Here is a 13,295-nt window from a genome sequence, read left to right on the forward strand (position 1 = left end):
CTATGTCTATGCTTTACATCCGATATCGTAGTATGGTAAGTTTCAAAACTTTTAGTTCCCGGCCCCCAGGATCAGTATCCGCACCCGCCTCTTTCCAGCTCCACGGCCTCCTTCTTCCTTCACCGAGCTGACATTCACCTTGACTCGCTGGAAGAGCTCGACGGTAACGCCACGTTCCTTCTCAGGATGTCCCTTCTCGGAAACACGGAGTGTATACTCCTCGCCGTCGAAATCGCTTTCACGTCGCACCAGCAACTCCCGTCTTTCCTCGACGGACCGGACTGCCGACTCGCCGGGAAGTACGAAATCTTCCAGGCGGACAACGCCCTCAATTCCAAAGCGGGGGACGAAGACAACCACGCCGTTCTCAAAGACACGCATAACGTATCCTTCTTCCTCGATACCCGCATCGACGCCATCGGCGACCATCTTCTCCCCACGAGCCTTGAGCGCCTGTCCAACGTAGTACTCGATGCTAGCACGGCCGGCGAACTGGGCATTCCGATGCCGGTAGTTGATATTGCGGCAGATGTCCTCGAGCCTGTTGCGTGTCATGACACCTTCAACCTGCGCCCGGCCGTCTTCGCCTTCGTATCCAATCGCGGCTGCGAGCTGTCGGTGGACGAGCAAATCCGCATATCGTCTGATAGGAGAGGTAAAATGTGTGTAGATGGGAGATGCCAGACCGTAATGGCGGAATTCAGACTCGGCATGTGCACCAGCACAGAAGTATTCGGCGGATGTCATACACCTGGTAGCAAGGATACGGACCAGAGTGTTAAAGAATGGGTTCTCTGCATCGACGCATCGGTCAAGGGAGTCAGCGAGGGCCCGTGAGCTCGACACATCGAGTTCCAGATTGCGTTTCTTCGAGAGCTGGTTGATGAGCTCCTCAAAGTTCTGTGGCGGAGGAGTGGCGTGCCGACGTAGTAAAGCAGTCTGGGAAAAGCTATCGTAGATTTTGGCCGCGACAGTAATGTTGGCGTGAAGCATGAATTCTTCCACAAGACTGTTGGTTGCAAGCATGGCCTTCGTCTTGACGTCCGTGAGCGGGTCGCCAACTTCGTCACTGTCTGTTTCGATTCGAACTTCCGGTGACGCAAGATTCAGCGCTCCTGCATCCATTCGTTTCTGACGGAGAATTTTCGACAGATGGAGTAGCGTGCGCATGCTCTGAGTCAGCTCATCATTTTGCGACGGGTCGTCGATGCGCATTTGTGCCTGTTCGTAGCTGAAAGCCTCTCGCGAGCGAATAACAGACTTGGTGAATTCAGCAGACACTACTTCAGCGTTCGGAGTCATCTCCCAGAGGACGGAGAAGGCGTAGCGCTCGACGTATGGCTTGAGGGAGCAGAGATCCGTGCCGAGAAGATGCGGGAGCATGTCAATACGCTTGTCGACAAGGTAGACAGTCGTTCCACGGACGCTAGCCTCCAGATCCATGGCATTGTTTGGTTTGACGAAATGTGAGACGTCCGCAATATGAACACCAACTTCAAAATTACCGTTAGGCAATGGCCGCGCGTGGAGGGCGTCATCAATATCTTGGCATCCAGGAGGATCAATACTGCAGACCAGAATATCCCTCAGATCTCTTCGTCCTTTCCAACCCACATGTTCCTTGTTGGCAGGAACTCTCCAGCCGTGTCCTTCTGCCGGAAGGCAATCCAGAACTGCTTTGGGGAATGGTTTGTACTGCACGTCATACTCAAGAAGTAGGGCTTCCGTCTCTGCACCTTTGGTCTCTAATTCTCCTAGAGAACGAATGAAATGTCCAGTAGGATACCGAGAATCGCGATCCCAGGCGTCAATCGTGACCAAAATCCGCTGGCCCAACAGGTCGTTAGCCTGCCGAGTGCGGACCCGGATCTTTGGAATACGTTTATCCATGGGTAAGACAAAGACGTTCTGTTGCCGCCGTCCAGAGCTGGCTGACGCCCCCGTCGAACCTTGATCAACATGTCCGACGTACTGGCGCCAGTTCCGCTTGATGACACCCACAACCTTCGCTGTGGGTTGCGGCCTTCCTTCGGAGTTCTTGCCATGCGCCTTTTTGACCTCTTCCTGCAGAGCCTTCCGCTCCTTTTCTGTTACTACCTCTTCATTATCTTCCGCCTCAGGATTGTCGTTCCGCGTGACTGCTTCTTCGTCGACGAGCTTCGTGGATGGTGACTTCCATTGATCCTTCGGTAAGACCTCAATAACAACAACGTCCCCTGCAATAGCACGGTTGCTATTATCACGACCCAGGATGAGGAGTGGCTTATCGAAAGCTGCGACATTCACAGACCCTTCCAAGTAGTTGTACGGGGAGACATTGAAAACGCCCTGATGCAGTGTGCCAGCTCTCAGTCCGGTCATAATTCTCGACATCGAGTAATATTCGGGATAAAAAAGCTCGCCACGAGCCCCCTTTGCGTCTCTTGCTTCCCTCGCCTCGCTGATCATATCAAGTAGCCTGTCGGCGTCCTCCAGGCCAGAGACGTAGTCGGACAGCGACAGCGCTGTCACACCTTCGTCCTTTGCCTTGCGCAGATTTTCCTTGTCATCCGTGATAACGACAATTGCCGGTACCGACTTCTCCTTCTTGCCCTTCTTCAGCGTGCTGCGAAGGTGCTCAGAGTACCATTTTGCCACTGCCCGTACTGCGCGATCATTTCTGTCATTGATGGACTCATTCTGACCTCTTCTTACGTGCGTTTCCAATCTGAACTCATTGAAGAACAGATAAAACCGTTTTTCGTCCGTCTTAATTAAAGAAAGCAAGCGGTTGTAGAGCGGCAGCGACTGGTTCTTGAGCTCCTCGAGGACCGTCTGAAGGACGATAACGTCGTAGAAAGCTCCCGTATGTTCGAAGAGATCCATACCGTTCAGCAACGCGTTTGTATCAGGGACGAGGTAGTGACCGCGCGGGAAAGCGCTCGTGCCAGCGGGTTGCTCTGAGAGGACGAAAGGCGCAACTATCCCATATTAGCAATCAGCCTCACGCATACGCCTGGGACTCCAACTTACTGTTCCCATTCGCATCCGCTGGTGCAATTGTAGGACATAGAGAACACAACTTGGACGAGCAAGGAATATCCTGCCTCAGGTAAAGCTCACGTACGATCTTCTGCACCTTTCCACTTTTCGTGGACCTGACGAAGATTTTGCTGGTGACATTGGCGGCCTGCGGATCAGAGGAGAACTCCCTCCGAAGGCTCTTCATATTTCGTGAAAAGTGATCTGATTCCCGTCAGATCTGGTTTTGCACAAAACACTGTGTATTTCCGAGCCGCAGTGCAGTGATTGACGTTTGTCGTTGAATCTCAGTCGGCGGAGCTTGGCGGTTTTAGGTAAGCCCCTCTCATATCGCTATCATACCGTTATCGGTCCTCAGTATCAAGCTTGGCAGTCACCATCCTACAACCCATTATTCGTTGTTCCTGAATCCTACATAGACATTTTTCTACCTTATCTGAAAGGAATCATAGATCAGCCAGTAATATAACAATGGCTATTGCAGTAAGAGCCGAATAACTCCCCAGCTTCAGCTGAAAGCCATCTTACTAATCAGGACCACAACAGGCAGTCGGGCAACTCTGCTCGACAGCGAGTATGACTTCGAACCTGGCTCAGTGTCAGGTTCTCGTGCGCAAAGCTGTGGCATCTGGTGCTAAAGTACAGTACACTTTACCTCCTCTCCCACAGGAGCTTAGGTACTCATGAGACCTTGATTGCTTAATGCTGAACAGGCATTATTCCTACCAGAGGCATCAGACTACATTGCCTCTTCGCCAGCTGAGAGCATATCACTTGTGCGATCCGTGCAGGACAGCGTGTTTGTGCAGGGACTCCAGCGTGAAGCCCGGCAGGCAAGCCTGCATATCAACGTTGGCATCCATGAACTGGCGCCGAACGGCAAAGTCAAGAATACTCTGATCTGGATTGATGATAAGGGTACGATTACTCAACGCTACCAGAAGATTCATCTGTTCGATGTTGAAATCGAGGACGGTCCGGTCCTCAAAGAGAGCGCGTAAGTAGATCCTAAGTAGAAAGCATACATACACGACTCACTTTTGCGGGAACAAGGAGCGTTGAAAAGGGTATGGAAATTCTGCCGCCATTCGACACTCCTCTAGGACGCGTTGGTCTATCGATTTGCTTTGATGTGAGTCTAGTGGCCCAAATTCCAACCTCTGATGGAGAAGAGCTCTTAATCTTACATGCTACTTTAAGCTGCGCTTCCCTGAAATCAGTCTAGCCTTGAAGCGTCAGAATGCGCAGATCGTCACGTATCCGTCGGCTTTTACGGTTCCAACAGGACAGGCGCATTGGGAAACGTTGCTCCGAGCAAGAGCTATCGAGACACAGGCGTATGTAGTGGCTGCGGCTCAAGCTGGTCCGCACAATGAGAAGCGGAGAAGCTATGGCCATTCGATGATCGTTAATCCTTGGGGAGAGATTGTGGCGAAACTCGAAGACGAATATCGGGAACCAGCAGTCGCTACCGCGGAGATTGACCTCAACCTCTTGGAGAAGGTCAGGAGAGAGATGCCCTTAATAAGGAGAACTGACATATACCCAGAGGTATAGCACCTGATTTAATTGCCAAGACATATCCAACCTAAGCCCCGTAGATCTTGCTACGTAATGCTCGTCTCAGGTCGTCTTTAAAGGCAATCGACAACCATTGCTCTACCAGGCCCAACGTCTTCCCCTTTTGAAAGATTTCTTGAGTGACTTCATTTGAGACTTTCAAAAATACAACGACGACATAAATCCCTCTGCGTGGAACAAGAGAATTGAAGGAACGAACAAAGACTTTGAAAAAGCAAGTCGTCTAAGTTGGGCTCATACGCCGTATGTATCACAGACCAGGCTTGTGGTAAGGCGCCTTTCATAGCCGATCACTCTATGTACAGTGTACAAGGAAAATCGGGGAATAATGCGATCACTTCTGCTGAACCTTGTCAGGGTCCTCCAGGATGCCCTCGGCCTCCAGCCTTCGTCGGGCCTCCTCCAAAGCCCACGTTTGTATCCTAGAAGACAATCAGTACCTATGTTCCCAGATAGCACAAGCCGATATGGTACAGCCGCTCATAAGGGAATGGCCTCCCATAAATGGCTGGACGTGGTTATGAAACGTACGAGGTATCAGGCTTGAAAATGTATGCAACACCAGCAGCGAGCAAACTGCCAATAAATCCGTAGTACCAAATGTTCTCCCATCCTTCCTTCACGTATTTCTGACCTGGCTTGACGCCGAAGAGCCATCCGGTGGGAGGGTCATAGTGATTACCGTGGTCAGCGGCGCGGAGAGTGTTCCGGGTCGAGAAGCCCCTAGTGTTCTGAGGTCCGCGGAGAAGGCAGCGAGCACGGAGGGCTTGCGACAAAGGGCGAGCAGACATTGTGATTATTGTGAAGGAATCTGGGCAATGTTCCTTTGAAGAGCCGGTTGATAGTCGGAAGGCGACGCTAGGTAGAGGAGCCCCTGCCAAATATAGTAAGGAGGTACTTCGGGGGTTCTGTAAAGAATGATGTAGACTGGTGCAGTCGCCCTGAGTTCAATTGGACGATAGCTCGATTCGCAGCTGTTGATGAGGCTGCGGTATGTGGAGGGGCGCTTGGTGTCCAGTGGTTGATGTTCGTGAGGCCGCAAAAGGCCGATGGAGGCGGGAGCTTGGAGTCACCACGCTAGTCCCTATTGAGGCAATCTAGACGCCGCCTTTCTGCCTGACATTACAGGCACCAGTATACACCTCAGGCAGGAGCCATCAACGCGCGACGCGTCTCGATTACCCTAATTCCTCAAGGCAATCATTGTACTACATCGAGACAATCACCAGCCATGGTCTGGATGGATATTATACTTGGACTTCTCCTTTGATCAGGAAACAACACTCCTCTCTCCAACGTCCTACCTCGATGGTAGATACCACATTCTACTCAGTTGCTACAGCTCGCTTCAATCTGTATAGTTCTTGAATTTCCAGGCAGACATGAACCGATGTGCTACAGAAGGCTGAAATCTCCAACAATTCTTGAGCCATGGCTGGAAACTCGGAGTCCTACCCGATATCCTCGAATTCACGTTCCAAGTTGAATGCCTTCCGGTTCAACAATCAACATACGAACAATGGAGGAAAGTCGCCTGCGAAGTCGCCATTAAAGGCAGGTCACGATGACAAAGAAAACCAAACTTCATGGTTGAACGGAGTGGTCAAACCACTGCAATCAGAACCAGGAAAAGAAGAGCCTTCTGGCGAAGCGAACGAGCCGAAACCAGTCAAAGAGTGTCCTCAGACGCCAGGGAACAGGATACCCCTGGCAGACCTCATTAGCAATGCAGAAGATGCATTCAACCGAGCACCAGGACAAGAATACACGCCGGAAGATCATGTTATCTGGCAGCATGTACCTGCGAGCTCCAACCCGGACACACTCTCTCAACCTTCCGCAACGAGAAAGAAACGGCGTCACAGCTCATCCCCGACCAGCTCTCCACTAGGTGGAAGCAAGAAGGGTGAACGGAAACGGTCCTTTGATATGCAATCCTTCCAAGCGCTCCTCAAAACACCGCAGAACGATCTCGCAACAGACCTGTGGAACAATTACCTGGGCAAGGCTTCGATCAATCCAGAGGACAGCTTCCCTCCTCCTCGCCTAGCTAACCTTCTCTCCTCTTCACCCCAAACTCCTGCCACGACCGGCACCAGTAGGGATTCTTCTGGTTTGAGGAGGTCAGTTAGTTGCAATGCGGAATGGCCCACATCTAAAGCAAAACGGAGAAGATTGAATGGACAAGAGTTTGGTAGTGGGCGCAACATTTTCTCTCGGTCTAAGAGTAATGTACTGGAGTCCGCAAATACGAAATCTTCCAGACTCAACTTCTTGTTGGAGAAGATTGAGAGAAGCTTGCAGAAGCCCTCTGTCGCTCCAGCAGAAATGTCGGATTCTTCACCCGTGCCGAAGCGCAAGCAAGTGCGATGGAGCCGATCGAATTCTCCTATCGAGAGAAAGGCCGCCGCGCAAATTTCAGAGCAAGGCATTGAGTATGACGACGGGGTTGCTCACCCACTTGTACAACCAAACGAAGCCGAAGGCGTAGGAGCTTCTTCATCTGATTTCGGTGATGATGACTTGGACGAGGACTTTCTCACCTTGGCCGAAACGTCTGAGGACCCATTCCTTGAACCAACCCGGCCCAACAACTATACGAATCCAATGAACGCCGAAGCCCCTGTCGAATCTACTATGGAGCAGCCTCGACGTCAACTTAGTACTTTGGGGGACTCGGACCATAATGCAGGAGCTCCTGGTTCGGGCAACAGGAAGCTCAGTGTCGACAAAGCTGTGAACAGTGACGAATTCGACGATGACTTCGACGATATAGAGGATCTTCTTGCCGAATGCGATGGAACAGCAGGCTTGACTCCTCCAGGACCAACAGCGTCAGCGAAGCTGTTGGCTAACGAACAACCTTGCATAAAACAGAATACGAAACGACCATCTGAAACAGACGGATTTAACGGCACTTCCACGAGGAGTTTGGAAATATCCTCTGCTGACGAGTTTGATGATGACGACTTTGACGTGGAGGCTATCGAGCAGTCTATGGAGCCAGGTAGAAATGGACCAGTCAACGTTTGTCGCTCTTAGTTGGTACTTTCCATAGGATTTTGCTAAATACATAAGAGCTAGAACTCTACAGACCGGCAAGCTATCAAACGATATTTGATTGTTGATATTGCAGAGAATACGTATATCACTAAAAATGGTCGCACTCAGCCAGAGCAGGTTTGTCGTACCAAACTCATCAGATATGCCGTTGCTGGCTAACAAATCGGACAGGTGCTGTTGGTTCAGGATGAAAGAACTAAAATCAAAAAGGCAGTAATCTTGAGAGAGTCTTGGTTTGACAGCCCATGCAGTAAGGGCGCATATATTCACCTGACCGGCAATTTCGATGCAGCAGGGCAATGTATTGTCGATGATGCTCATAACATGATTATACTTCATCCAGACCACCTAATATCTGCGACCGTTGTCGCAGACTCGATCACTTGCCAGCGAAGAGCAGTTCTCCAGGACCGTATCAAGAATTCAAGCGACATTAGCAAGCCTCAAGTGTTTGGAAATATCTTTCATGAGCTCTTTCAAGAAGCTATGAAAGTCAACAAATGGGATCTGAGCTCTTTGAGGGCTTTAGTGGAAGCTATTCTTGTCAGACATGTTGAAGACTTATACTTGATCCAAATGAGCATTCCGGAAGCCGTCGAGTACATGATGAGCAGAGTCCCAGCTCTGAAAGCCTGGGCAGAGGTCTTTCTTCGGACCACTCCGAGTGTAAGCGTACCCTGCAGGAGTTGGGATGCTTTGGTGATTAATAGCGCTTCCAGGCTAAATCCGTCGTTGAAGACCGGCATAGTTCCAAGGTCAATCTGAGCATCAATAAGCTGCTTGAGGTGGAGGAGCACATATGGTCTCCGATGTATGGGCTCAAGGGCAATATTGACGCTACAGTCCAAGTTGCATGCAATGACGGCGAGGGCAACAAAAATCTGGTTGTCCCTCTGGAGCTCAAGACGGGCAACAGAGATACAAATCAGGCACACAGGGCTCAGACTGCCCTTTATACCTTGCTGCTTTCTGATCGCTACGGTAAGCTTTTGGACCACAATTATGCTCCGGACCTTGTCTCACTGATTCTACGTTTCAAGACGTCGATGTAACCTTCGGTCTGCTCTACTATCTTGAGATATCGAAGATATTCCGCATCCGTGGTGTCAGACATGAGCTCTTGCAAATGATCCAGGAACGTAACCGCCTGGCGGGTTTTGTCCGTGAAAGACACCAACTTCCACCGATGGTGAGGAAACCGGGCATGTGCAACAGATGTTACTCAAAGACGCCTTGCTTGATCTATCATAAGCTTGCGGACGACGGAGATGGCGAAACTAGCGGACTTGGCGATGAATTCGTCAAGGCTATGGACTATTTGACGCCCCAGCATCGACACTTTTTTAAGAAATGGGACGATTTGCTGACGAAGGAGGAACAGAGCATGGTGCGATTCAAGCGCGAACTCTGGACCTTGTTGAGCAGTGAGCGAGAGGCTCTCGGGCGTTGCTTCGGGAATGTCGTGATTCAACCGGGGTCCGCATACGAGGACAAAGAGAGCACCAAGATTAATCGCTTCAGATATACATTTGCCAAGAAGCATCCTTTGCCTTCGTTCTCCTTCACTGAATCGCAGCTGACAGTGGGAGAGCCGATCGTTGTATCCGATGAGAAAGGTCACTTTGCGCTCGCCAACGGATACGTTGTGCAAGTCAGCCCAAAGCATATAATGGTCGCAGTCGATCGGAGATTGCACAATGCAAGAACAAAGATGAAGGGATTTGATGCTAACAAGAATCAATCATTCCGCGGCATCATGGAAGTGCTGGAAGATAGCTCCTTCCCTTCAACTACTTCTAACGAACCGGAGGAGGAGATTCTTTACAGGCTGGATAAGGACGAATTCAGCAACGGGATGGCGATCGTTCGAAACAATCTCATTTCCATGATGGAAAAGGACCTATTTCAAGCGAATCGGCTCAGAAAACTCATCATTGAGGGAGAAACACCCATTTTCAAGCCGTCACCATCAGCTTTTCCGTTGTCTGACTCCGCCAAAGCAAGCCTAAATGTCGATCAGAAAAGAGCCATAGACAAGGTCATGAGTGCGCGAGATTATGCGCTAGTGCTTGGTATGCCCGGCACAGGAAAGACGACAACCATTGCCCACATCATTCGAGCATTGGTGGCGCAAGGAAAGAGTGTTCTCCTGACCTCGTACACGCACACCGCTGTCGATAATATCCTACTAAAGATCCGAGACGACAATTTCCGCATTCTGCGGATAGGAGCTACTGCAAAGGTGCATCCTGAAGTACAGCAATTTGTCGATCTTGCGGCAGTCCCTAAATCCACCGTCGAAGAGCTGAAAACATCCTATGAAGAGTCACAAGTAGTCGCGACGACTTGTCTTGGGGTCAACCACAATATCTTCAATAGACGCATATTCGACTATTGCATTGTCGACGAGGCTTCGCAAATCACTCTTCCGGTATGCTTAGGGCCGATCCGAATGGCGCGCACATTCATTCTCGTTGGGGACCATTACCAATTGCCACCCTTGGTGCAAAACAAGGAAGCCCAAGAGGGAGGACTCGATATCAGTCTGTTCAAGCTCCTTTCCGACGCACATCCTGAGTCGGTGGTCAATCTTGAACACCAATATCGCATGTGCGAGGATATTATGGTCCTTTCCAACAATCTTATCTACTCGGGACGTCTGAAATGTGGAACTCCTGCAGTTGCATCGCGCTCCTTAGATCTGCCCAACATTGGCGGTCTCAAGTTGCATCATATCAACCAACTACCGCAGTCACCAGATCAACGGCAATTTTGTTTGGGGACAAAGCAAGGCCGCTGCTGGCTACGAGACGTGCTTGATCCGTCTGCAAAGAACCGTTTTATCAACACAGACACGCTTGCGATCCCAGCCCGAGATGTGGCAAACGGCGCCAGGATTGTAAATCCAACTGAGTCTTCTATTTGCGCACAGCTCGTAGAGTCATTGGTTTCGTGCGGCATCCCAGCACGTAACATTGGCGTTATCACATTCTACCGCAGCCAGCTCTCCCTGTTGAAGCAGAATCTTCGTCGATACCAACCCGAGCTTGAAATGCATACAGCCGACAAATTCCAAGGCCGAGATAAGGAAGTCGTGATACTAAGCTGTGTTCGGAGTAACGCCGACAATAATGTTGGCGATCTTCTCCGAGACTGGAGACGGATCAACGTCGCCTTTACGCGCGCGCGGACAAAGCTGCTCGTTATTGGAAGCAAGAGCACTCTGCGAGACGGCAACGATATACTCCGCAAATACATAAGCATGGTGGAAGAACGAAGATGGGTATATGACTTGCCCAAAGGTGCTTTGGAAAGCCACATCTTCGACTGCGACGTGAGCTTTACTCCATCACTCGATGCAGATGAATCATCATCCAAGGGGAGCAGAAGTCCCCCAAAGACCTCTCCTTCGCGAAAGGCATCTCGCAATCCTCTCGGCCCCATACAGGGCCAACAAACGCATAGAGGCCTCAAGAAACCCGCTAAGAAAGGGGCCAAGCTTCTAAGCGGGGATAAGGTCATCGGGAATAGACCTGTGTTACAGGACGTGGTAAATGAACTCTTTGGATAATGACTCTCGGAGTTGGTCCGCATTTGGATAATTCTTCCTTGTTGTTGCTTCAACCGCTCGTGAGTTTTGTATAACTGTTTTACCTTGGTTGACTATCTTCTTTCACTGGGTTGGGGCGATGACCGGATCTGATGGAGGTTTCTGATTCTTGCAGGTTTTCTTTTGGATAATACCACAACCTTGACTTAAATGATAGCATAGCTCGAACGGTAATGAATAGAAATCGTCCTTAGGGCTGGCGCATGCGTTACGAAGGGTTGAGAACCTTCTCTACAATTGATAGTCATTGTAGCATTATAAGACTGAGGCTCCCACATACTCCCAGCAAATACAAGACCGACTGGTCTTGGTAGGCGCGTCTGCTCCACTTTCTTGATCGTCGCGAGTACTGTCAGTGCGTTCGGATCGCGGCAACAACATGATCGTATATCCATCCTTCGCTTCCACTGCTTCCCTTCCCAGTGCGCTTGACGAGAGTGCAAACCATGTTGATACCGGCGAGGATTTTGAAGCAGTCTCGCGCCTAGTGAGCAACCGAGTCAGCAGAGCCGTTACGGTTCTAGTGAATATGGCAGAAGAGGACTTACAGCACGGTGATGAACAGATCTAAAATCCAGCTGGCGGGGACCAAACCGTGCCATTTCAAGGAGACTAAATCGACAGATCTGGCAGTTCCGTTATCCGGGACGCTGTAGCGGCTTAGGTATGGATCGATGTTGTCGTCTTTTGATACTCGCGGAGACCCGAGGGCTACCATTGCCAGCCATTCAGAAAGATTTTCGGAATCCTCTTTCAAGATACTTTCTGAGGATGCTTCTGTGAAGCTCGTCTCGCAGAAAGAGGGAGTGATTATGTTGTGGTAGTTGGTACGGGAGACATCGCAGTCGATGATTTGTGGATGATTGCCTTTGAGGGTGGGATCTCCTTGATTTCTTTTATTATTTTGGTCATGAGATTTAGGGGTTTGAGTACCTGTACCTTCGGAGACCCCGTTGGAACCCGGTGCCAGATCGTAAAAAAGCCAGGCTACGGAGTGATCAAGGACATTTTTGAATGCCCAGACGATTCTGTCAAAGCCTTTCTTGCCGTGTAGCATAGAAGGCAGCCGTAGATTGATTTCCACAACTTCGATTAGATTCATTAGTTTCTGAGTGAGGATGGGACGAGGACGGGATTTGACGCACGATATCGCTCTTTGGCGTGTTTTCTTCCTCCGCTGCGGATGGGTTTCCCTGTCAGTCCTGTCCGTTCGTAGGCCTCCTTGCCGAGCTCTAATTTCAAGATCCCTGAAAGATTGTCAGGTTTGAATCTAGATGCGCATCTTCCTAAGCGAACGTACCATTTTTGAGAGTGTAGACGTTGTCTGAGCCTGACCGCCCCTCAGATATCATGAGGATATTGCCTAAGTGATAGATTAGAACTAATGGAGATTGCTTGCGACGGGGTCATGGAAGATGGAAAAGAATGATGTACCAGTCTTGATGTACGTATTGAAGAAGTCTCCTTCAAGCAATGCAGAAGGAGACATGAACACTCTCGCATATCGAAGCTTTTGGACTTTCGCATCCAGCGAGTCCTTTATGCTTGAATAGACCTCTTCTGGGAGGATGACCTCTACCTGTTCTCAACGATTAGTTCACTATCGCTTAGAAGTCCAAATGAGTTCTTTATTTCTTAAACGTACCGTGTGTACAAATGGATGATTCGCTATAGCTGAAAAAGGTGACTTTTTTGTCGGTGGCTGCTTAGGGTCGACAAACGCAGGCAATTGCGCTATGGTGGTGAAGCACTTTTCACGCGTGGACGCGTCGTCGTCGAAGTCCAACATGATAAGATAATACCCAGCCAAAAAGTTCAAAGTGTACGTTGGAAATTCTATCAGGGTATAGTCTCACTCGATCTGGACTCGGAGTGGCGCTTGATGCTTCGTATACTTTGAAAATGTGTTGCCGTGATGCCGTTTGGGTCGGAAAAGTGTGATTTGTAGATAGATAGAGCTTGCGGACCGGAAGCTTCTTCAGCCCTACAAGGCTGGCCTTCGAGCATGCAGGTATCCCAG

At 50.0% G+C, this 13,295-nt stretch overlaps 5 protein-coding genes across 5 annotated transcripts; 2 read left to right on the plus strand and 3 right to left on the minus strand.

Annotated features, from left to right (window-relative positions):
* Positions 1–51: 51 nt before the first annotated feature.
* Positions 52–3,208, minus strand: P174DRAFT_451874 (exosome catalytic subunit DIS3; the record flags this gene model as incomplete). Its single annotated transcript, XM_024829039.1, has 2 exons — positions 52–2,960; positions 3,013–3,208. 2 exons carry the CDS (start codon positions 3,206–3,208, stop codon positions 52–54), a joined length of 3,105 nt encoding a protein of 1,034 aa, XP_024681158.1.
* A 190-nt stretch (positions 3,209–3,398) lies between these two features.
* Positions 3,399–4,595, plus strand: P174DRAFT_513124 (carbon-nitrogen hydrolase family protein). The gene is made up of 5 exons (XM_024831952.1): positions 3,399–3,504; positions 3,568–3,660; positions 3,735–4,018; positions 4,075–4,153; positions 4,222–4,595. The coding sequence occupies exons 1-5, from the start codon at positions 3,493–3,495 to the stop codon at positions 4,576–4,578; spliced, it is 825 nt and encodes a 274-aa protein (XP_024681159.1). The 5' UTR covers positions 3,399–3,492; the 3' UTR covers positions 4,579–4,595.
* P174DRAFT_442416 (uncharacterized protein) lies at positions 4,567–5,626 on the minus strand. Its single transcript, XM_024827568.1, has 2 exons — positions 5,134–5,626; positions 4,567–5,024 (listed from the first exon to the last, which is right to left on the minus strand). Exons 1-2 carry the CDS (start codon positions 5,391–5,393, stop codon positions 4,937–4,939), a joined length of 348 nt encoding a protein of 115 aa, XP_024681160.1. The 5' UTR covers positions 5,394–5,626; the 3' UTR covers positions 4,567–4,936.
* Positions 5,627–5,809: 183 nt separating this feature from the next.
* P174DRAFT_203680 (bifunctional ATP-dependent DNA helicase/ssDNA endodeoxyribonuclease DNA2) lies at positions 5,810–7,844 on the plus strand. Its single transcript, XM_024821326.1, has 2 exons — positions 5,810–7,782; positions 7,837–7,844. Exon 1 carries the CDS (start codon positions 6,034–6,036, stop codon positions 7,642–7,644), a length of 1,611 nt encoding a protein of 536 aa, XP_024681161.1. The 5' UTR covers positions 5,810–6,033; the 3' UTR covers positions 7,645–7,782; positions 7,837–7,844.
* Positions 7,845–11,520: 3,676 nt separating this feature from the next.
* Positions 11,521–13,179, minus strand: P174DRAFT_408207 (ribonuclease P protein subunit p40). Its single transcript, XM_024824165.1, has 7 exons — positions 12,921–13,179; positions 12,710–12,854; positions 12,576–12,638; positions 12,421–12,522; positions 12,215–12,361; positions 11,824–12,160; positions 11,521–11,759 (listed from the first exon to the last, which is right to left on the minus strand). Exons 1-7 carry the CDS (start codon positions 13,062–13,064, stop codon positions 11,531–11,533), a joined length of 1,167 nt encoding a protein of 388 aa, XP_024681162.1. The 5' UTR covers positions 13,065–13,179; the 3' UTR covers positions 11,521–11,530.
* Positions 13,180–13,295: the final 116 nt, after the last annotated feature.

Source organism: Aspergillus novofumigatus, assembly GCF_002847465.1.
Source record: "Aspergillus novofumigatus IBT 16806 chromosome Unknown P174scaffold_5, whole genome shotgun sequence".
NCBI lineage: Eukaryota > Fungi > Ascomycota > Eurotiomycetes > Eurotiales > Aspergillaceae > Aspergillus > Aspergillus novofumigatus.